The 25,123-nt window shown below is 47.8% G+C and overlaps 1 protein-coding gene across 9 annotated transcripts in view; it reads right to left on the bottom strand.

Annotated features, from left to right (window-relative positions):
* AUTS2 (activator of transcription and developmental regulator AUTS2) overlaps nucleotides 1-25,123 on the bottom strand; it is a 778,310-nt gene that overhangs the window by 57,806 nt on the left and 695,381 nt on the right. For all 9 annotated transcript variants that reach the window (XM_064394839.1, XM_064394833.1, XM_064394832.1 and 6 more), the window contains one exon: nucleotides 11,936-11,984. In XM_064394839.1, the coding sequence (XP_064250909.1) occupies nucleotides 11,936-11,984 (49 nt within the window). The remainder of the gene's footprint in view (nucleotides 1-11,935; nucleotides 11,985-25,123) is intronic.

Raw genomic sequence — 25,123 nt, 5'->3', positions numbered from 1 at the left:
CAAGCTTAAGTATTAAAACACCAACCCCCTCCTTCAAATTGTCAGCTATTTAAGCAAGGTGTTAATTTACTGCAGGCTGGATTGTCGACAAACTGAATTTTTTTATTAATTCAAAAGATGCACAGACTTGTCCCACATGCACATATTGCCCAGCCCCTTCCAGACAAGTGGAACAGCTTGCCAGATGATTGTTATCACCATTTAATTGTATTACAGTGATTCCCACAAGTGCTGGCTGTGAGCCTGGTGTGCTCAGAGTGAGGGGCTGTGCAAACAGGGCCAAAGGTGGGCTGTGGAAGGATAACTTCAGACTAGGAGTGAGCTTCAGACACAGAGAGCAGATCCAGGAGCAGATGGAAAAACAGCTCAGTCCAGGCCCATCGCCCCATGAGGCAGCTCACAGGCATGGAGTGACCTGAGGAGCACGGGGGTAGGGCACCAGTCCTCCCCCCTGCTCTGTGGGTGTCCCCTGGTGTCCATGGCACTGGTCAGTGATGGTGTGACAGCCAAGGAGTCCCCAAACACACCTGGCACTGCACAGCACCGGGCTCTGCAGAGGACACCCTCAGCCCCAGTGAGGTCACACTGTGGGAAGGGGTTCTGACTGTCTGACTGACCACACTGGGCTTTATCTGCCCAAACTGCATCACAGAAGTGCACACAGCATCTGAGGGCAGCACTGGGCCATGATTTTTTAAAGAATCACAGAGTGGGTTGGGTTGGAAAAGACTCAAAGCTCATCTCATTCCACCCCCCCTTCCATGGGACACCTTCCACTATCCCAGTTTGCTCCAAGCCCCATCCAAGCTGGCCTTGGACATTTCCAGAGGGTCACTTTTAGAGGTTATTAATTTTTGTAAAATATTTCTGCAGATACACCTACCTCTAGAGATAAGCCCCTTCGAAGTACAAATTCATAGGTCACTAATTTGGGCATAACATATGCAGAGAAACCACTGGGAAAATACAAGTGCAGGTACAACAGCCAAGTTTTAGGAAGGAACACTGACCCCCACCATGGAAAAAAGCTGTTAGACAAGAAAAATTACCTTTGCAACACAGAAACAAGAGTTTTCTAATTCAATCCATAGAGCCAGTTGGTTTTGCTTTACCCTTCCAAGTGGTCAAGGACGAGGTTCTGCACCCCAAGGTTATGATTTCTCCTGGAGCCTGGACTGAGCAGGTCACAGGGAGCTGTTTGCTCATGGCTGTGGCTCAGGGCTGGCTGCAGATGAGAGGACACGTTTCCAGCTGCACAGGGAGCAGTCCCACAGGCACAGTGACATCCCCAGAGCTGAGTGAGCTCATCCCTCTGACCACTACAGGCTGGTGTATTCTGAGGGTTCCTCACCCTGCCTGCTGCTTGCTCAAAAACCACGTCAGGAAAATTACTCTGGCTGGAGTGGCTTTAGATGTGTCTGATGCAGCCATGGGATTTCTCTTGGCATGGTAAAAGAGGTGGAACCTGGTGATCCAGGATTGCTCCTGAGCATGCTCTCATCCCTGAATATATTCAGAGAACCTGGCATAACCCTTCCACGCTGCTCCTTCCAAAACCTTGACTGCCTTCCATCTTTCCACCCACATCTTTCCCAGATCCCAAAGGCTCTGCAGGCTGTGTGTTCCTACAGCAACAATCCTCATCTCCAAATCAACACCCACCTGACTGCAAGTCAGGAACACAAGGCTGAACTTCTGGCAATGAATGAGGTCCAGAACAAAGACCAAGATCACTCCTCTGCCTTTCCTGATGAGGAGGTGAGGTGAGAGCCCAGGAGTTCACTCCATCTCCTCCACTTGAAACTATGTAAACCTGTTTAGACCTCAGAAGGATCATGAGGAGGATCTGAAGAAGCTCCCCTAGCTGCAATCAGATGGAAGAGGAAAGATTCCAGCTGCTCTCTCTCAGGGAATGTCACAAACTCAGCATGAGATTTGCCATCTATCACAGCCTGAATTGTCTCCCTGCCTCTCTAACCAAAACACCTGAGGAACAACTGCCTTGGGAGAGCAATTCCCTTCATGACAAGAGTTTCTTTGTGCTACCCCAGGGTGCCAGGAGAGCTGGTATTTGAAGTTCCAAAGCTGACCCAGCCCTGAGGCTGAGATCCACAGCAGGCACTGTACTCCTGGCACAGCTTCCCACCCATGCCCAGGGGCAGCAGGTTCTGCCTGGTGCTGAAAAACTGCCAAAGTCAGATTTTAACAATAATTTATTTCAGCAACACAGGCAAGGAGAAAAGAAAAAACCCAACAGTTATTATCGTAGGACAGAACAAACTGGTGCTGAGGTCCCCAGGCAGCTCCCACACCTGCTGCAAGCTGCACAGGCCCCAGGCACAAAACCCCAGCAATGAACCCAGCCAGCAGCAGCAAAACCAGGACCTTGCTCATCTGCTTTTGATTTTTAAACCCTGCTTCTCTTAACAAATGAAGTTTCAGTGCTTATGGGACCAACAATCTAGTAAATGAACTAAGTATTTATTTGTGGCTTTATTACTTGGCAGACCCATTTCCATAGAGTCATTTTTCCTCAGGACCCAGCCTGCTCTGCAGCAGCTGTTTTCTCTTACCAGCCACTCAAATTCCTTTGCCTCTAATTTCCAAAAGTGCCCACTAACTTGAAGTATTTGGAAACTACAGCAAATGGCTGTGGGAGCTCAGCAGCACTTTCACCTCATCCCTCTTCCCAGGTTCTTCCCCATCTCCCTCACCAAGGCCTGAGCTGGCCCAGGAGGCCCCAGTTCTCCAGACCCACAGTGTTTGTGAAACCCCAAGAAGGACCTCAGAGCACCAAGTGACCCAGGAAAGGTTCCCAAGGGGGCTGGGGGAGGTGGATTGGCCCATGCCATGTATGACTTTTGAATCAGTACAGGTGAGGGGGGGATAGCAGGTTTGGGGAGCTCCTCTGACTGTGAACAGGAGATTGGAATAAATCAGGTGGCTCTGGAGGGCTCAGGCCAAGCTGTGAGTGTGCCTTGAGCCAGGATTTCAAGTGCCGGGGGAATCCTGCTGCATTAGCAAAGACTCCAGCTCTGGTGGGGTTTGGTGCTTGTGCTGCTGGACTTGTGAACTTCCTCCTGGCCCCACTCTGAGCAGCCTCAGCAAAAGCTGAGGTCTCAGCTCCAAAAAAGAAAAAAAAAAAAAAGAAAAAAATTTATTTGGAACAACATTTTTGACTTAGAAATTCTTGACTGTGAGGGTGGGCAGGCCCTGGCACAGGTGCCCAGAGCAGCTGTGGCTGCCCCTGCATCCCTGGCAGTGCCCAAGGCCAGACTGGACATTGGGGCTTGGAGCAGCCTGGGACAGTGGGAGGTGTCCCTGCCATGGCACAGTGGCACTGGATGGGCTCTGAGGTCCCTTCAAACCCAACCCATTCCAGGTTTGTACAATTCTGTGATAATTAGAGAAGGAGCCCCCTCCCAGCTCCCACCTCACTCACTCTCCCAGCACACCTAAGTCAAGGCCATTAACTGCTCTAAAGAGCACTTCACTCAGTTTATCTGCTCCTCTGTTTGCCACTTTCTAAGTATACATTGACATTGGCTTTTTTAAACCACTTGAACACACTGTGCAAGACACACTTGAGGCTTCTCTCAGTCACATCCAGCTTGGAAAACAGCTTCTGTTACACAGAATAGCTGAATGCCTTGGACAACACCAGGACAAGTGCTGATGGCAGCTGAAGCCCTGTCCTGATCCTTCAGCACCTTGGTGGGGCAGCCCCTCTGCCCTTGCCCAGGCTCTGCCTCCTCCCACCCCATCTTTCACTTGAGCAACTCAGCTGCAAAGTTACACTTTTTTTTCTTTTTTTTTTTTCCTTTCCTTTTTTCCCTTTCTGTGTTTGGGCTTTTGGTGAGCAATCGCTCAGCTCACACTGCCCAGCACTGGTGCCCAAAGCCAGGGCAGCAGCCAGGAGGGAAGAGAATGGGACCTGCTGGGGACAGGGACAGCAAAAGGGGCTCGAGTCCCCCTCATTCACCAACATTCAGTAGGGATAAGGAAAAAGGAAATCTCAGTGATCCTGGGGGCTGAGAGTGCCCTGGGTGTCCCAGGATTTATTCCTGTGACTCTCACCCAGAAGAGCACTCAGGGAAATGCTGGGTGTTAACAAATGTTTGAAGCCAGTGGAGCAAGGAAGCACAAGACTGAGCTGAAGCCTAAACAAGGACAAATCAGAGCCTTTTTATCCTGCCCCCTGAGCCCAGAAATGCTCTCTCACAGCCCCCTCCATCTCTTGAGACTCATAGCATCTCTTCCTAACCAGGCCCTGCCTTTTCCTTTGGATAATCTGTGCTGAGCTCTGAGAAAGCTAAAAATTCACCAGACTAAAGTGTCATCCTTCACAAAGTCTTCTTTGCCACCAAAAGGAACGTGGCAGCTCTCACTGGGAAGCTTGATTTCAGTTTTTCTGCCTACTCAGATAAATATTATTGCACTCAGGTCATACACTGAAGAGTTCCTTCACATGTTCAGACTCTGTTTTTCTAGGAAAAAGCAAAAGAGCTGAGATTTTGGAAAGCAATAGTGAAATCTGCCTGTGGTTCTCTACTCCTGTTCCCACACTTTGGAAAACAACAACTAATTCATAGAACTCCATGGGCTTCTGTGGGCAGTCTGCATGATAAAATAACATCTGACTTTGTGGGATGGTTTTGTGTGCAGAAACATTTAAAATATGTCGGGGTGGTGATTAATCATGGAATGGTTTGGGTTGGAAGGGACCTTAAAGCTCATCTCAATCCATCCCCTGCTGTGGACAGGGACACTTCCACCAGACCTGGTTGCTCCAAACCCTGTCCAACCTTTCTGAAGGCAAAAAGGCATTCTTGTTGAGGGACAGTTGAGAACTGGAAGAAAAAAAAAACCTTTTTGTTTCGGTTTTAAGCATCTTTTAAGACTTTATTAAAAAAAACCAACAAAAAACAAAAAGGAAAAAAAACCCCACAATTCCTGTAGACGTCCCTGCAAAACTCCTACTGACATCCAGAGTGTCAAGACTGTAAGATGCGGGATACTTCAGGGTGCTTTTTCTTTTTAAATTTCCAGTAGCTGTCTAACAGCCCTTGCTCAGGCTGTGTAATTGTGCCAAGTGAGGTGGCATCAGATCCTGTGGGAGAAGGGCTCTGGAGGTGACCTGGAGGCTTGGTGGCACAGCTAGGTGTTTGGGAAGCCTGGGCAATCTGTGTACCCCATAGCCACAGCCTGAGCACCCCAGAGCTACAGCCTGAGCACGTTCTGCACAGCTCCCCTGACGTCAAACCATCTCAGAAAAGAGGCTGGTGGTGCAGCTTGGATGGTGGCTGGAAACCAACCTCTTCTCTCTAGGTAAAGTCAATTTATGGCCCATTCCTTCTCCTTTTTTTTCATTTTATGTTCGAGCCAGGCAGGGCACACAATTCCCCAGAATATTCCATGGTGCTGCTGGAGGCACCACTGCTCCCCTGGGGGTGACAGTGGCACATTTTGGGAACGCCCTGTGGTCCCCTCACAACCCAAGTGAGGGGCCGTGGAACCAGAATCCATCCAGAACCAACATTAAATGACAAATCCAGCGAAGGAGCTCACCTACAACCACAGATCCATTGTGTGGTGTCCTTGGCCTAACTCCTGGGTTAAGCTCGGGTTAAACCCACTGCCAGGCTGAGCAGGAGTGGCTCTGCTCAGGTGACACCTGATGGAAACGTGGCCCCTCTGCTGTGACATTGCTGTGCTTTTCCAATGGCAATGAAATGCATTTGATAAGATAACAAATGCCTGGCAGAGCACAGTGAAGCTATGTAAGGGAGAGAACAGGAGGGGGAAAAAAAATCTTGTATAAGCAGCAAAACAATACAGCTTTATCTAATCTCAGCAACTTATTGCTGCTTGTCTGCCTGTGTGTGTTTTACTGACAAAATAAAATAAATTGAATCAGCTCACACACGATAACATGCTCTTTCCTACCTCATACTAATTGCTTGGCTAATTGATGTTTGTTGAACTTTCTCCATTTCATTGAGTGATTAGGTACAAAGCTAACAGTTGACATCTGTAGGCGCTTAACTGGCGTCTGTAATTACTGTTAATGTTAAATAATTGTTAGTTAATTGGAGTGGTAACTGACTGAATGGAATCCAGATTGTGAAGCAAAAAGAGACCTAGTTAAATAAACATACATTTTCAGAGAAAATAACATTTTATTACAAGGGAGAGACTAACAGCAGGCCAGATAGGGGAAGTCTGCAGGATGCTCCATTCACCAAATCTCACAGCAGCCTCCAGCCTGGACCCCCCAACCACAGGTGTGGCAAGGTAGGATCTCTGTCACCATAACACTCCTATCCCAAGAGTTTTTCCACCTTCTTTTGAGCCAATTAGCACAATTTTACAGCCCAACACTGCTGTCTTTTTTGACTAAATCAAATACAGGCTAATCTACAAAACAAATATTCCCTCCATATTTAGATACAGTTGTGCTGGCAAATATTGCCATTTGCTTCCTAGCCTGGAATAGCTTGACTTTGCAAAATTCCACAGCCTTAAATGAACTCTTGGGGGCATGTGATCACTAACTGACCACAAAGGGTACCTGATACCAGCCCAGCGGGGCAGGGATGCCCACAACAACACCTGCAACTTCTCCCTCTGCTGTTCTGGTCAGGAAAAGCCAATGCCTTCAGGTGCTTGTCCCATGCTGGCTGCTTCCTGCTTTTGTTTTGAATTACTGACCTACAGGTTACCTGTGAAGTTTTGTAAGTTTAACAGCTTAAGAAATTGAAATTTTTGGAAGAGGCTACCTGAGACTTTCACCTGCCCCTCCAGGTACATCCCATTATCCAGTGACCTTTGCCTGCAGCTACAGAGCAGCCCTGGGATCCCACAGCTCCAGCACTGGGATCCCACAGCTCCAGCACCTCCCAGCCCTGGGATCCCATAGCCCTGGGATCCCACAGCCCTGGCACCCCACAGCACAGCTGGAAGCCACAGTCCAGCCAAAAAAATACCAGCACATCAAGAAGGAGAGGGTATGGAAGGTGTAGGACTGGAGAGGGGTGGTTTGTGCTCAGGAGGTGCAGCCATAAGGGATGTTATGAACCAATTGCTTGCTCAGATGAAGCCTCCCTGGCACAGGAGCAGTTGCCTTGCTCTTTTGTGCAGCAGAACAAAGCACCATTGCAAGACATTTATTGACCTTTTCCTCAGCCTCATTCGCAAGTCAAGAGTGAGATGACCCAGCAGCTCTTCTAATCTAACTCAGGGGTACCAGAAACCCAGGCTCTCCAAACCCACAGCTTTTTCCAATACTCAGCCTCTCCCTAATGAGACACTGAACTTCCACATGGAAAATACAGAAAGGTATTTGAAACCCACAAAACACCAACAAACCAGTGACTCAAAGCCACCAGGGAAGCCTCCACCAGAAAGGGGAGGAGATGCCAGGGTGTCACTTGTGAGGACACATCAGAACTGCCACAAAACCAGAGATGATTCAGCAGTCCCTGGGGTTTGCTGGCCTGGGGCCAGTTCCCTGCAGTGCTGGGGTTGCTCCAGAAGCAGGGCAGGAAGAGTTCAGTGAGAAGAGGCAGCAAGAGCAGCCACCCCAAAAACTGCAAGTGAGGGAGAACACACCCCAGAAGTGAGTGAGGATGTTCTGTGGGCTCCTCCAGACCCTGGAAAGGAGGGAGGCAGCCCCAGCCAGTCCTCTGGCACACTGACCACATTAACACTGCACATGTGCTGCCTGCAGAGTGCTGGATCCACTTACATCCAGCTTGAGAAGCCATGGGGATGGTTTATTCACGAGTGAAAGCACCTCTCCACAGCCAAGGATCTCCTGTGAAGGGATCAGCAGGGAAGGAATTGCCAGCTTTAGCTCCCTGCTTGTTTACAGAAACAGATGTTGTGGAGGATCCTCAAGAAATGCTTCACCACAGAAGCCAAGGGGAGAAACAACAACATGCCTGTTTTTTCTAGGGCAGGATATTGCTGTAGAAGCACCTAAAAAGCCAGGGCTTGATCTGACTGGTATTTGAGCCACCAGTGCAGCCTCCTAACCCAGATGCCTTGATCTACCTCCAGCTGAGAGTATAAATATTTCCCTGACAGCTGGTGGTGCCACGCAGCAGAAGGATTCATAAAGTTTACATGAACATCCTGTAAACAATTTGAACATAAAAAGCTCTAACAGCCCAATTGTGCTTCTGATCAAAGGCAAACTTCAATATACAGCACAAATGAAAACTTCACCTCTCTGGGACTCATTTCTCCCTTCAGGAAAAGCTGTTTTCCAAGGGTATGTAGGAGGGAGTTAACATAAATGAACCACACAGTCGTAGTAAGAGCTGCCTGCTCTGCAGCTTCAGATGTGTATATTTAAATTATTGAGAGATAATGGAATTTAATTACGCTGAGAAGTCATGTTACAAAAATTCATGAACAAACCCTGTATTTTGGCTGGGATTAATGGTGCTGAGGTGAAACTCTCAGAGGGTGTGGGGCAGCTCTGTTCCTGCAATGACACACAGACCACAGGCAGCAGTCCCAACTGGAAGGGCCATCCCGCAGGGAGCAGGAGCTGCAGGTGGGAGATGCTCTCCTCTGCCAGCTCTTCTCCAGATCATTTATTCAGCCACTGATAGCTCCTTTGTCAAGCATCACCAAGGGCCCAGACCCTTGGGTGCTCACCTCCCAGCACAGCCACCTGGACTGCCAAGGGAACCCTCTCCCTGGGGAATTTCAGCATTACAGGGGGTTCCTGCCAGAGCCAAGGAATGCAGGGCTCTGACCCACAAACAGGGACCACTGCTTCAGGAGCTCCTGCTCTGGGGACCAAGCTCCATCCCTCCCAAATTCCCAGCTCTGGGAATTCCCTCCCACCCTGGGAGTGGTGGCAGCACAGAGGTGACAGGAGTGACCCCACAGCCTTTCCCATTGCTGAGTTCTGACATAAGTCCCAGCCCTGAGGGATCCCAACATCCACTGGCTGCGCCCCACAGCTCACAGGACCCTTCTAGATTCAGAGATGCACCTTTCCATTCAGCTCCAAGGGCAGCCAAGCCCTAAATGGGAGCTGAGAGACTTCTCCTCAAGGGGTTTTACCAGTTCTTCTAGAGAGGGTTGGGGAAATTTCACTTTGCTGTGGATTTTTTAAAATTCTTAATGTTTCTGAGGAAGGGACTGTTCCACATTATACATCCACACTAATACATCACTCCTTGAGCCTGAGAACATTTTAAGCCTTGAAGTCCACAACAAAATGACAGAAAGGGGACAAAATGTATATATGAGGTGTAAAATGCTTCAGGATTTGTACCTGCTCTGTAAATACATTACTTCTGTAATTTCTGCTACTTCAGTTATGAATAATACTACAAATTTTTTTCAAAACGCAAGAAAAGCCCAAGCAGTGTGTGAGACACGGGTGGCTGTGGGACATCCAAGAGGAGTGGCCATGAACACAGCGGGCCTGATGCTGTCAGCCTGCCCAGCCCTCCCAGCCTGGCAGCTTGGAAGGTTCCATCATGATTTACCCAATGCAAATCTGACCTTTCTTACGAGTGACTTTTATTGCTTTTGGCAAAAGCAGCCGTGGACAACACAGTGGGGAAGAGCTGGCTTGGAAGCAAACAGCCTGAGCTGCGGAGAGGGAACTTGAACTCGGAATTTATCAAACTGACAGCCCCCGGGCACTGGGAGCTCCCCAGGGCTGCACTGGGAGCAGGAACAGCCCCCAGCCCCGGCAGAGAGCCCAGCACCTGCCTGCCAGCAATTACTGACATTATCTCCAAACAGGGGAGCTTTTCTGAGCTTCTTTTCCTGATATTTTGTAGTCTGAATGCTAATCCCTTTGACAAAACTGTCCCCTATGCTTTTTCCGTTCTCTTTCCCCTTAATCTCTTTCTCCCAGTGGAAAAAAGAAAAAAAGAGGGTAAGGAAGAAAAAAAAAAAAAAAAGAAAATACCAGCCAGCCTAGTTTGGCCGCACCTGGATTTGCATTGATTCCTCCCTTGTCATTCATGTTACCAACAGGAATTAGCATATGGCTTTAAGGGGAAACTCAGGAGGAGAAAAGAAAGATGCCATTTTGATGGAAATAAGGGGCAAAGGAATAATCTACCATCAACTAAAAAGCTTATTTGTGTACGGTTTCCCAAGCAAAGCTTCGAAAAGCCCATGTTGATTTTAGGCTACACAAAGAAACCCTAATCCTTTCAAGGGAACTAAATCACCAAAGAAAAGTACCTCGGAAGAAAAGGCTCCCTGTCAAGCATGGGTATTCACATCCAAAGGGATGCCACGAATCAAGCTCCCGTAAGTAAACAGCAATAAGAATGTGGGAAATGTGTTTGAGTCAAAAAAGAAAACCAAAGGAAGAGGAAGAGGGGCCTACTCTTCATCAGTCACCTCCTGGGGAGGAGAGGAGCCCCTCACCCTGGTTACAGGCCTGCGCCAGGAATGTGGATTCACCCGGCTTCTCCTGCCCTGGCCCAGCCCCAAGAAAGGGCTGCTCAAATGCCAAAGCTTTTTACAGCAAATTAGCAAAATAAAGATGCAGTCACATGTAGTTTGGGGGCCTGGGGTCACTCCAGACACACAGCTCTTCCCTTCTAATGTCTGTGCCACCTACTCTCAGCCTCTGGAGGGGCCTGGGGAACCTGTAAATGCCATTATTCACAAAGGATAAATCAGCTTGCCAAGTGAGATAACCTGGTTAGACCACAGAAATAATCCAGACTGTACTTCCAGAGGATGCTAATACATGAAAAACAGGACTATGGATCAGTAATGCAATTAAATCCAGGTATAATTCAATATGCAGCAGAAGCCTTCAGAAGCAGCCGTGGATCAGCACAGGAATCCCAAAGGTAACGGGGTCACATTCTGTCCCCAGTTAAACCATCACAGCTTCGTGGAATTAAAAAGCACAGAGAAACACTGGAATGATTCACTGCAGTAACAAACCAAACCCGGGGAGAAGCACAGAGGGCCAATACTGAGCAAACCCACACCCAGCCAACAAAACACACCTGAATTTCAAACCAGTCAAATCTGCCTCTTGTAAGGCCAGGACTGCTCCAAACCCCATCAGATAAAGCCCGGTTTACAGCCGGAATCTCACCCTGCTCCAGGCACTTCCCATGTGCTGCCGGAGAAAAGCAGGACACTGGGGTAAAAACCAGACGCGTTTCCAAGGCTTTGAATTACACTTGTTTGTGCAACTCACGCCTGGAGCTGCTCCCTCCACCCTCCTCGTAAAAACACCAGCCAGACCAAAAAGGGGAATCACACAGAAAGGATCCCCAAAGCTTTCTAACAAGGGCCCAGCTCCACACGGCAGCTCACGGGCGCTGATTTAGGGCAAGCTTTCCCTTAATGTGCTGTTATATCATTAGCAGCTCTGTCTTTGGATTGCTGTTTGGAAGAAATTAATGGGATACTGAATATTTAAATGTGGCCCTCTCTATCATTTATTAACTCTACAGAAAGCACACAGCACAGTAAGCCATGGTTTATGACTATTATCCTGTGAATACTAAACGTTGGCTGGTTATTACTGTCAGCAGTGCAAATTGGCTATTCATAATTCCACGTCTATCATGGAGCTGATGAGTAACAATCAAGTTAAAACATTTTGAAAACTCTTACAGTTATTTAAATGAGCTTAAATTAAAGCCATTTGTAAAATAAACTATTCCCTAATATTGTTATTTAAATTAATTCTGACCTGGCAGGCAATGCATTATTTAAAGCCTATATTTTATATTAAGCAAAGCAATTACCAAGCATACAGAACACGTCTGAAACCCAGAGAAACATAAAAAGCACTAACAAGCTGATTGCGACATTTCTGCAAGACAAGTTACATTTCATCTCCCATTGAAATTGCCATGAAAAGAAACGTGTGGGGAAAAAAGGAAAATAAATCTGTTTGGGATGTGAATTGCAGCCTTACCTTTATTTGTGACAGCGTTGAACAGTTTCTCAGAGCTGGCATCAGATGCCTGAAAGACCAATAAAAAAGAAGAAAAAAACAGAAGTTACATTTTCTAGCAGTGATAGATTTGCAAAGGCACGGTGTATTTATGCACAGGCAGAAGTGTGTATATTTTAGAGAAACAAATCAGGAGACAAAACCAGGGCCGCTGGAAGCAGCGGCTCCGGAGGCCGTGTCCATGAGGTGGTGCTGTTTGGCTGTGCTTCGCCGCCCTGCAGTGCAGATATTTCTTTGGAAAGATTCTATTTCATAAAGAAATGGGATTTTTCTTCAACATTAGCTGCACAGGCAGTGTATCTTTGTACTGCCATTATCCAATACATTCTGACATTGATTCTGCGATGCAGAAGAGTCACGATTTCCAACCAGACAGCCCAGTCTCAGGAATTTCCAGAACTACAGATTTCTTAATTAATTTTTAAAGTATTTTTGGGATCCCTGCTGTGTGAACATTCGATTTTTACCACCTTCAAAGCAGCATTGATAACTTAGGTTAGTAATTTCATAAATTGCTATTGCAAACTCTTTGAAAAATAAAGAGAGTGTCAGGATCAGTGACTATTTCCACATCAGCTTTGCCTTCCTCAGAATGACTGCTTCTTGACACCTCGCTGTGTAAACTAATAAACCTTTTCTTTTTCATCAAGTCTCCTTTATCCAAGGAGGTTTTTCCCCTTAATATTGTCTTAGTAGCTTGTCTATTCCTGCTGTTTCTATGCCAGGGTGCCAGCTCAGCTCTCTACCGATATAGAAAGATTTATTTCAGTTTCACACAAAACCATTGATTCTCCCCTTTCAGAAATTCCAACAGCACAAAATCAGGCAGGGAAGGAACACTGAAAATGTTCATTTTGCAAACAAACACCCCGAGCCCAAAAGCATCAAACACTCAGTTTCTGCCAGCTGTGTGCTGCTGTGTTTGGGCACACACACACAAAACACACACAGGCAGCTACAGCTCAAACTTCTCCCACAAAAAGCACCCACAGAATGCACAGAGCTGCTCAATTCCAAACCCAGCCCTGCTGAGAAACAGGCTGATCTTGGAAAATACAGGGAAAATGTGCTCAGGAGAAGAACACTGCAAACAGGGTTAAAATGTAACACCTGAGAAAGATTTTGATTTTTCCCTAGAAACTGTTTTCTTGCTGGATTCAGGAAAAATAATTGAAAACACTAGAAAGTGGGCTGTGGGGTTTTTTTGTTAAAGGGAAGGAATTTCTCAGTTCAAAACCAGATAAAAATCACCAGACAATGAGCATATATGTTTGCTATCTCGACTGCACTAAAAACTTGGATGTGAAACTCCCGATAAACGAGGAGACATGGCTCAGACCGTGTATCAGAGGGTAGGAATACACTGAAACAATTTGTTTGCCCTCAAGTTAGTGACAGACAAGATTTCTATGATTAATTATTAAAAATAGCTGTATTCTTTTTCAGACTTCTAGACAAATTTTACAAGATTACTGTTGGCTTATTTGAAAGTCGAGCTGGTGCAATTTCGTCTCAACTAAATACCCTGTAAACACTGGATTTATTACCCAATGATGGATTTATTACGCAGTGACGACTTTCTCTAAATTAATGAAAATATGTGAATAATGCACAAATTGAAGAGATCAAGAAGGCATGTACTTTAAAGAACGGCCCAATGTTAGCCCAACAAGAGGCTCAATGCTTTCCTACCCTTTCCAATCAGCCTGCTTAAAAATGATCTTTCCCAGTGAATTTCAGCTGTTATCTTCTCAAATGCAGCTTTTCTCTGAAGTCAAAACTCTCTGAACCAGTCATTCTTTTTAGAAAGAAATTCCAATTTTAAAAACCAAACAAACGTCTTACAGTTTCAGCTATTGCTTTATTTTACTGTTTCGAAACAGAACAGCACAGGGAAGCCCCATGTTTCCTAATCGCTTGATTTTCCCAAGCACTAAAAAGAGGAAAACATCTTTTTAAAAAGTTTGCTTTAATGCCAAGCGTAAACCAAAAGATTGCACCTGAAAAAACATGGCTTCAAAACCAATCTTTCCCTGTGCTGTCGCACACCCCAGTCACAAACAGTGCTGTGCCACCTGGAAGTGGCACACCTCGAACAAAACACAGCCTGCCCGAGGACTGCTCCGCAGCAACCTGGCAGATGATTACCCACGTAACATACATCTAAAAAAGGAATTATTTTACAAAAACAAAGCTCGTCCAAGAGTGGAGCTCATTCTGCATTACTGACCACACACAACCGAATGGAAGAGCAACTTGAAATAACTACACTGCCTGCGTTACCGTGAAAATAACCCAAACGCTGGCTGGAACGGTGAGATGAACCTGCCTGCCTGTTTCCTTACATAAAAATTGCGTTTTAAATACAAAATAGCAATTAGGGTGATGTACGGGTGATACAGAGGCAAACACAATCCGCCAGCAGACACGCAGTGTATCAATTTCCATACAACTATTATTTTTCCACAGTTAGGCAGTCACATCACGCAACAACACTAAAGGAACAAAAACCCCAACTGATTCAAAACCCCGCAACAACTCAGCAGTAGCCCAGAAGGATGAAACTCGGTGCCTGTGCGGTGCTGACTAACCCCTGCTCCGTACTGCCAGGAATCGCCGCAGACAACAAAGTGCCTCTATGCGCACGGTGGGTGCGATGTGGCCGAACCTGGATGCTCCGGCGGCGGAGAGGAGCCCGGCTCTCCCTTCCCTTCCGCCAGCCAGCCGCAACTCTTCCTTCGCTCCCCTTTACCCCGATCGTCCCAGCCTCACTCGAGCAGTCGATGAGCACTGTCTGCTGGCACCGTGACATTTGGGGACAGCACCGGGTTATCCGAGGTGCTCTGCCCGAGGAGCCCCCTCGGTTTCTCCTGCACAGAGCCGGAGCTGGTGGCACACTGTTCCCTTCCTCGCACTTGGGCCGTTTTCCCTTACAAATCCCCTTGTTACCAAGCGTGGCTTAATCCTTTTCACCGCGAAATGAAACAAGTCAGCAATCCCTGGGCTTAAAGAGAAAAAACCCAACAAACCACACAGAAAAAAAATGACCCAACGAGTATTTTTCCCTCACCGAGGAATGTGCTGCCGTTCGAGGGGGTGAATGACTAAAATATTTCCTGTCCAGACAGCGCAGCCTGACTCACTGCTGGCACGGCCCGGCCCCGCCGCGGCACTTGCACCGGCCCCGCACCTGCCCGCGGAGCCGGCGCGGCCCCGCCGCCCCCTCCGCCCCTGCCCGGGCTGCCCGGGCCCGGCGGCCGCTCCCTCCCGCCGCGGGAGCCGCGCCGCCCCCGCCCCGGTGGTTACCTGCTGTCCGGGGGCTCGGCGGGGCGGCCGGCCCGCGGCTCATGGCGGTGCGGGGGGGACGGGCGTGTGCGGCAACTCCGATCCAGCGCGGCTCTCAGCGTCCCGCGGCCAAACCCCAACTAATCCTCCGCGGGGAACCGACTCCGCGGGCCGGCCGCGCGGGCCGCCGGGCGGGCATCCTTCCCGGGCCGCCGGCCCCTTCCCCGCTCCCGCAAGATGGTTCCCGGGAGGAGCGAGCGGAGCGCGGCGTGCGGGGAGCGCGGCGGGCGCGGAGCGGGCGCTACACAAGCGGCAGCAGGACAAAGAAAACCATGTGCGGCGGCGGCGGCCGGGGACAGCGGCGGCACCTCCGGGTGCGGGGCGGTGCGGCCGCGGCGCCTCCTCCCTCCCTCCGCGGCTCCAGCGCCGGCGGCTGCGCGTCCCTTCCTTCGGGCGGCTTTTTGGGTTCTCTTCCGCTGTTTGCCGGGGCGTTTGGGGGGGCTGATTGTTTTTGTTTTGGTTAAAAAGTCATGCCCGTCCTCTCCCGAGCCAAAGCGAGCTCCCGCCGGGCGCCGTCCCTCCCGTCGCGGCCGCGCTCAGGTGAATTCCATGGGGGAAGAGGCAGCGGCCCGGCCCCGGCTCCTCCGGCCCCGCCGAAACAGCCTCGCAAGCCTGTAATCCCCGCGGGGCGGCCGCTCTGCTTCGCTCTGCTCTGCTCCGCCCGGCTGCAGGCGCCGGCCGGACCCCTCTCCCGCCCGGCTCCGCTCCGCACTGCGCGGCGCTCCCGGAGCCGCCGCCGCCGCCCGCCAGCTCCGCCCTCCGCCGGCCCCGCCCCGCGCTCCGCCGGGGTCCCCGCGGCGGGGGCGGCCCGGCCGGGCGGGGGAGGCTCCGCGGGAGCCGCGCTCGCTCCGCCAGCGGCCGGCCCCGAGCGGCGTGCCGCGCTGCGCGGAGCCCCCGGCAGGATCTCCCCGGCGCTGTGCGAGGGACCCGCGCAGCCGGACAGCCCCCCCGGCCCGGGATGGCGGCACACGCACGCCAGCATCGGTCGCGAAAGCTCCACGAACATCACTCTCTAGAGCTCCGCGGGGCGAAAACACGATCGAAAACATCGTATTACATTTAGAAATTTTTTTGTTTTAACAGAATTTTTTTTTTTTTCTCTAAAATGGGAAAAGCCAGTGTCCCCAGCTGCAGGCAGGGTGGCCTGCCGGGGACCCAGGCTGCTCGCTGAGCTGTGGTTTCTGCCCTGAGCCCTCCGTGCAGAGACTCGCCTGACTACTTCCAGCACTGAACATTATTGTCAACGGGCAGTGGATTTCCCACTCGCTGCAGGTTCTCCTTAAGTGCAGCACACCATTAGTAATGGCCACCGCGAAAAATAAACGCACAGATACGTGATGATATAAATGATTATTCACTGAAGCACAGCACTCGGAGCCAAATGATGTTTCCTGGGAAGATGAGAGGCAGTTATGCACATTGGCACAGTAGCTGCATACGGTGAGATGTTTCCTGGGAAAGAGATAGGTGCTAAGAGGGGATTTACGGGCTTGCAAGACCATGCCCAGGGAGTGTTTTCAAGATTTCAAACCTGGAAATGGGTTTCAATCCCATACCGGGCTAGGAGTGCTAATGGAATTAAACTCCCGTGGGTTCCACTTGAATTTGAGCTAAATCCTCAGAAACAAGGTTGACAAGTCCTATTCACTCCAACTCCTGTGGCAGAGCTCAGCCTGGAGGAGGTGATTCTCCTAAGGAAAAGATGGGAACTACCTATACCAGCCAGAAAACGAGTGCAGAGCAAGAGCTGTCTTTGCCTGCTTGGCCTTACCTGAGCTGGGATTATAGTTATGTGCCCAAAATCCAATGGCAGCTTGAAAAGATTCACGTATGTCCTGGCTCAGCTCCTAGCTCATCTCGGGAGGTGGGGTGATGAGGGACTGCCCCTCTCCTGGCCCCAGGGCACCGAGGTGACTCTGAGCTCTCCCTCAGCAGTGACAGCTGCAGGGGGCTGCTGCAGCTCTGGTGGCCCTGAGCAAATCCCACAGCATGTGAGGGGAAGGGGGAATCAGGATCTGACTGTCCACACAAGCACAAGTGCCATAATTAAGACAGAACGCCTACCAGTTACCCGTGTAGAACTACACAAATTTATGGAAATATTTCCCCTTCGTTCCTCATTCCATCACCATATGATCCATTTAAGAATCCATTTAAGTTCTCCCCTTCAGTGGCTTCTCCAAGATTCTAATCTGAGGTGCAGTCCCACTGACTGTGGTGGTTTCTGCAGGGACAGTGGGGTGGGGAGATGTGCAAGGAGCAACAATGCCTCACGGGAGATGAACACACCCAGCACAGCTCCAGAGTCAGACTGTGCCCGCAGACACCACAGCGCTTTCGTGCCGTGGCTGATCCAGGGTGGGAATGCTTTGGTGAAACTGGGACAAGTGGTCTCCACTGGGAAGTTAAAGACTTATGGCCAACCTCAGATCCTGGTATGGCAATGGAAATGAGTTCTCCAGGACTGTCCAGCTGAGTAGGTCATCCCCACATTTCCACACCGTAACTGAGCTTGGATTTTGGCTGTTAAACTTTCACAGGTTTTTACATCTGATAAATATGTATTTGCATCTAATAAATATATACTGCAAAGATAATCCTGTGCTATCAGAGAGGTGGTTTTCATCTCCTCTTAGAAATCCAGCAGAAAAGGCTTCAGGTCTGGTCTCTGGAATCAAGAGTGGGCAGTGGCCAAAAGCTAGTGCAGCCCATTGGCCATGGATGTTGCTTGAGTGCAGATTCCAGTCCCCACCGAAAATAAAGTGATAAAGGCATTAAGCTGGCAGTGTTCTCTGCACAATCAGCACTTGGGGACTCCGTGGACTGAGGTGAGGCTGCACCTGAACGAGGAAATAAATGCACAGTACCAAGGTGTGGCAGCTCATGTATTCTATGAGCACCTTGGTCAAGACTTTCCACATCCCGAGATGTTAAGAACAGATCTAATTAAAGCCCAGGTTCCCCACAAGACTTTAATTTGATGCATTTAGCCTGGATTAAACAACAGGCTTGCCTGTACTGGATTTTTCCAATGTTAACCACATGCCACACCTGAAATCTCAGCACACACAGAATCAGAAATGCATTTACCTGCTCATCTCCCTGGGGCTGTGAGGGTTTATTGGCAGGGCTCTGGGCCTCATTATGTTCATTATTCATGCCTTAGAGATAAATCGAGGACCTCTGTTTTCCTGCTACAAAATTACACATGGACAAAATGCGTTGTGCAATTCTGAATGAGAAATTTGGAGTTCAGAAATTCACTCAAAGCCAAATTAAATCAAAGGGACCCCTCCTTCCCACAGTGATTTGAATGGCTTTGGATCAAGCTTCCCCCTGCTCCTGACAATACTTTCCTGTGCTTCAGGTTATGCCTGGATAGGTTTTTGAAACCTTCTGTCTCTTATCTATGTGGGACCTTGCCAGAATTTTTTTCATCTGTCTGTGGTCTCTGTCAGCGTCGACATTTGTTTCTGCCACAACAACAGCCAAATGAAGTGCATTGAACTTGGATCAAAAGTAATTTCAAGATCTTTCACTCTCTGGAAGAGGTTTTCAGATCCAAGTATTTTATTAAAATGACCTAAAGCTGCCCAGACAGCAGGCAGGGAAGCAGACATTCGTTTCCAAGTCACAGAGTAATTCCAAAGAAGAATTATCCATCTCTGGCACAAGAAGCAAACGAATATTGAAATTACAGCAGATTATATTGGATTAAATTATTTATGGCAAAACTCACCTCACCTGGAAGGTTCTGCAGCTTTTTTCCTGGCAACATAAAAAGTGGATATTCCAATTCTTTGGTATTCTGTCAAAGCCTGGAAACGTTTATGTTTCCATTAAGTTGCTAACCTTCCCAGAAGACACCATGGTATCTAACTTTGGAGCGTGATTATGGTTCCTTATAAAGCACTCCATAATGCTTTGAAAACATACAAGATTTAGCCTATTACTGGATAAGAGATGCAGGATCCTTTCCCCAAGAAAAGAATTTATGGAGCTATCAGTGGAGTTTTATGGCTGTGAACAGCAAGCCACAGCATAATGTCCCACGCAGAAGGTGCTTGAACCCCAGCACTGTGAGAGGTGCAGGAGAAGGACCTGCTCTCCTCAAAAACAGCAAAATCACTGCTGGTGTGGCCGTGAAAAGGTCATGAGAGATGCCAGAAAAAGGAACTGGTGGTGAGAGCAGGTTCTGCTGGATTTGGGGGGATGTCTGGGAGCAGCCTGGCCCCGGGGCGAGCACCAACACATCACATGACAGTGATGCTCCCTCAGAGTCCCCTCCAGCAGGGACAGGGCACTGGGGAGATGGGGACACAATCAGCAAATGTCCCTTTCTGAGGGAACAGAGCTCTGGATGTAGAACATCCCCGGGTAAATCCCCATGTAAGTAATGCTTTTCATTTGACAAAGCAGAAAACTTCTGCAGGAACATATTAATGACAGTGCAACTTTTTTATTATTTTTATTTTTCTGCAGCATTTGCAAAACTAAACCCCTTTGTAATCCCTTCTTTTATGCAGAACAGATTGCAGTTTTAAGCAGAGGCCCATAAACTGCAGGTTCAAAGAAACCTGAAACTGAATTAGCATAAAAGCTGGAATTCTCATTTAGAGGAACAGCAAGGCAACCGCTCTGCAGGCAGTTTTATGATTAGGGTTTCAAATGGAAACAAAGATAAAAACTGGGGCTCGGGGAACAATAGGGCTGCTCTCCCTTCCCTCTCCTTACAGCTTGGCCCTATAAAATACTAAGTGGTCTCCACTGCTTCCAAGGACAGAATTTAGCCCAGATTTGCACACCTGGGGAGGGTGAATAATTTTCTGAACCCAGGCACTGAACCAAAGACAAATCCTAACTGTCCTTTGTGTGTGAAGCCATTTCTCCCCAGGCTTCTCCAAACAATGTGAAATCCTTCAGATGAACACCACAGCCATCTTTCCTTCCCTTCAACCACCAGGAAGAGTGAGAATCCTGGCTGTAACTTTTCCATCGCAGAATGCCTGCATTTTATCTCTTCCTCTAAAACCCTTCCCGGGGTTTGAATTCTGAGTTACTAAAGAGACCACGGAGCATTGGTTGGCTGGATGTGGCTCCTGGAGAACCACTCTGGGCTCTGAGCTGCTATCCACCCTGCAGTCTAACCAGGAACATAAGATCCCATCACTGGGTAAGAGGATAAAGTATAAATTCTTCCCCATCCACCAGCACTTCTGTTGTGCACTTCATAAAATGCACCACTTTCAAGCTGTGGCCATTATCCTCCCTTAATTTCTGCCTGCTAGCACGTTCTGCAACTGAAGAAGTATTTAAAATTAATTTGTCTGTCAATATCTGGGTACTGAATCACCTAATAAGAGAAATATTTTTCATTCTCTTCTTCTCAGTCAGAAGAAAAGACTTTCTTATCACCAAATAAAGCATCCATTATTGTGTGCTGTAATCCCATTCTGTCGTCCAGGTCATTTTTAGTCCAGAAAATGCTGAATCAGCACCATAAACCAATCAAGTAATTTCTTTCATTTTCTAACATTCAAGCAAAATAATGAAAATCACATCTCATTTGATGAGAAGAATATACGACAGAAATCTCCTCTTCCAAGGATAATTTTCAAAGAGGTATGCCAAGGCAAGAAATGCTGTTGCAAAAACATAGCTAATGTAGGGGCTCTTCTGCTGAACAGATAAATTCCATTTTTAACTGTCAGCTCATATTTAGAAAGTAGACGATGAACAATAAATCTGTACCTTTAGCCAGCTTCTAAACCATGCAAAGACATTAACTTGGCAAAAGAATGACCATTACTTTGATGAATGAAGCATTCACCTAAAATATTCATGTACAAGATGATAATATCCAATTGATAACCAAAAAACACCCACCCCACTGCAGATTTAAATAACTGAGATGCATATGAGAGAAACCGAGTCACATACATAAGAGGAGTTATTATGGCACTGTTAGGAGAACCAACAAATGAAAAAAAAGGCTTGATAAATATTTTCCATAACAAAACACAATTGGTTTCAGTGGGATACAGCTCTGTTTCTCATTAGTTATCCTTCACTTGTCAGACAAGTTCCATATTTCACCGAAACCCGCTGAGTATTCTTTCTAGTTTGCTGGGAAAAGTGGCTATACATTTAGCACGTTCCCTTTATGCTGTGTGTTTTCACAGGTCTTTCTTTAAAACACACTGTACATGCTTTTGCTTCTTTCCCCCAGGATAGTGGGTTTCGACATCCAAGAGGAGTTTAAAAGCAGGTAACAAGTCATCACTTTTGAAGCTGCAGAGCAGCTGAAGAGGTGCAATAGCCCCAGCAGCCATTATCAGTGCCTGCCAGGGTGCCACGCTATCAAGTTATATGATAAAGCACTCAGCTGACACCAGAAAAATAATCATTCTCTCTCTCCTGCACCACCCCCTTTTTCACAAGGAGGCTTTTTACACTCATTAAATGCAACCTTATCTCTGAAAGACTGCAATCCTCAGCAAATGACAAGTGTGCCTAATCTCATTTTCTGACAAGCGATTCTGACAGCACCTTCCTTTTGATTTCTAAGACACGTAGCTAGACATATATTAATCTGTCAGTCATCGCCCCTAGGAAGGATGGAAAAAAAGGAGAGACAGAGATGAACATTTGTGAATGTGAAGGGAACAAGGCAAGAAAGGACTAAGGGTCCTTTTCTGGCTATTTTAAGCTACTCAGCTGTGTTTCTCCACTCCTCCCACCCAAACATGGGACCCAAGTCACTCCTGTGCAGCACAGCCCTCAGCCAACCTGTTTGCAGAGGTTGCTAATATGCATTTTATTCCAGGTATGAGTGTGGCCCAGCAGCTGTGCACTAGCAGCCAGCTGTGGGTGTATTTTCAGCTTTCCCCTGGTGTTGAAGGCAGTTGGGCTCTCATTTCATTTCTCTGCGCCTCAACTTTCAGCACTGCATAAAACCCAAGTGTTATTGTCACCATGGCACATATTTTAGTTATAGACATGGGACTTCCCAATGCTGGTACTATAAAATGTTAAGCCTTAATTCCAAATTTACAGTTTATGAAGTGTTCTGCAATAACAGGTTTTTTGCAGCAAGAAATGCTTTGTCATTGCTGGCAGTGAAGCCCTGCCTGGCTTTGGTCGCTGGCCTGGCTGGCACGTGTTGGCAGGTACAGGCAAAGACAGGTGGGATAAAAGTATCAAGACTGAAAGCATCAAATTCGTGTCAGATCTTAACAACTTTGTACAAATGCTCAGAGTGCTATAAAATGAAAGCATTTTGTATAGCCTCACAGCCTGGCAAGGTGCAAACTGGAGAGCCTGAGCAACACCAACTCCAGGTGCACTTGGAGACCAGGAAAAGGTAGGATTTCCAAAAACTCCTGGATACAATAGAAGATGCATTTAAAACCTGATGGCATTATGGAGCCCTGACAGTGAGTGTGAATTGGGGCAGATTGATGGGGATTTGCCATTCAGCAAGTGTGCAAAATACTGAGCCTTTGTGCAGGATGTAGGATGTGCTAAGGGGATGATGGCTTTACTGGAAGAGGGTAGATTTAGACAGGAAATTAGGAAGAAATTCTTCCCTATTATGTTGATGAGGGGCTGAATGGATGGCCCAGAGCAGCTGTGGCTGCCCCTGGATCCCTGGCAGTGCCCAAGGCCAGGATGGATGTGTTTGGAGCAGCCTGGGCCAGTGGAAGGTGTCCCTGCCATGGCAGGGGTGGCACTGGATGGGCTTTAAGCTCCCTTGCAACCCAAACCATTCTGGGATTCTCTGATACACATTGGTGAGCACAGGGCTGTGAGATGGAAGGAGGCAGACTTACAGGTAGGTATAAAAGTGCAAATAAATGAGATTCTACAAATGGGACCCAAAGGAAGAAAGCGATTAAGTGAGGTGGGAGGCAGTGTTCTTTATCTCACACAGACCTATTAGTTCTGCTCCTAATAAACCTGCCTTCTCCCTCTTAGCATGTGAGTCATATTCATATTTCTACCCACCAAATGCTAAATTAGAGTAAATTATACAGATTTACCATCTAACATTTGCTCCCTGACCTGCCTGCACTTGCAGAGAGCCTCCCCAGCTGGCAGCACATCCTCCTGCCTGGGGACATCCCAATGCCACAGCTCCAGCCTGGTTCAGATGGGATCCCTCAACTGAGAGTTCCTCTCCACCTCCCTTCCCTTCCTCTGTGTTATATTAACAGGAGAAACTTTATTGTTCATAATGGGATAAGAAAAAAAAAATGAAAGCAAAGTACAAAGGGGCTTCAATGCAATACTTTAAAGCAATGCCATTTTCATAGTAATATAATCATTAAGTACTTGTTTGATGGTGCAAAAAAGTAGGCCAAGATCTTTGCTAATACATTTAATTAATCAATACCTGCACTAGAAGATGGGAACAATTAAAGTTTTCCTCCTCACTCAGACAAAGCAACAGAAAGCTTGTGATCTACTTAAGGAGCTCGTCACTCAACGGGAAGATGAAAAGACTACTTTTGTTTTACTTAAGAGCTGGAATCATGTTAATACTCAAGTGTTTAGGATCTGGCTCTCAAAAAGGCAGTAAATGAGCAGTGGCAGGAAAGCTGCCTGCTGTCACCGAGTCCCCAGCCTCCTGTTTCCACCCTGATGTCATCATAACGGGGAAAATCACAAATATATGCTGGAGTTCATTGAGCCTGAAATTAACACCAGGGATATTTCCTCGCAGAACACTTTGATAGCTGGGGCTGCTAGAAACACCCATCTACTGCTTATGGGCCTTAGAAGGGAAAATGTAAACCTGACCCCACACAGTTTAGATTTCTGCTCTGTTTTTATTTAAAAAAAAGAAATTTCTGGTTGCATCTCAGCTTTGGGGTGTAGAAAAGAAAGTGTAGGAAGAAAAGGTCACCTCCTCTGGGGAAAAGTGATGGGAGGAACCTGAGCAGTTCCCTGTGCAAACCTCTGGCTCGGGGAAGGAGAGACTTCTCATTTCACAACAAGGGCTGCTGATATGGGCATTAAGTAAGAGAAAATTGCCTAAAATCAGCCCTAAATGCAGCTGTCTTTGGGGGACCCCAGCTCTGCCCCCAAAACAGGGGCCATTATCACCTGAGGGATATCTCTATTTCACCTCTGGGGAAACACACCTTGGCCATCATCCTGGGGGTCCACAGGCTCCTGGTGTTGGCACATCTCCCCTGCACCAACTCACTTCACTGCTTGAAAAAGCTTTTCATAGGGGTGTCATGGCACGAGGAACAGCACGAGCAGAAGGGAGGAGAGTCCCTGCAGCCCAAGAGGCAGGACAACCAACAGCACACAGAGGATATGGCTGCTTCCCACTCCCCAGAGGAGCAACATCAATCAAGATCAGTGCAGGTAGTGCCAAAAACTGAAGGCTGCCCAGTTTCCTCCACTGTTTGACCCTCTGATGGGAGCAGAACCCCATCCAGGACCTCACAGCTTCCTGCTGTGGAACCCACAGGTCCATCACACACAGGTGCTGACCTTGCAGCATGAGGGAAAACACAGGCACAGTGTTGTGTTGAAAACGAATTATTTCTTCATATAATCATTATCAGGAATATAAATGCAAATGACCTTATAATTTGTATCGTGAGAACTATCAAGCTAATGCTGCGGCTAAAGGAGAAAATCCCTCCCTGGTCATCACTGGAGATGACTCAGGCCATAGAGCTGATCTGCTGTAAATTGCCTGCCTAGTTGCACTCAGTATTAAGCCCACCACGCACTTTGCTGTTTCTAATCCTCTTGTAAGAATGATGCAAGAGCCCCACTATCACT

Source organism: Passer domesticus, chromosome 19, assembly GCF_036417665.1.
Source record: "Passer domesticus isolate bPasDom1 chromosome 19, bPasDom1.hap1, whole genome shotgun sequence".
Taxonomy (NCBI): domain Eukaryota; kingdom Metazoa; phylum Chordata; class Aves; order Passeriformes; family Passeridae; genus Passer; species Passer domesticus.
This window is presented reverse-complemented; position numbering and strand designations above follow the sequence as displayed.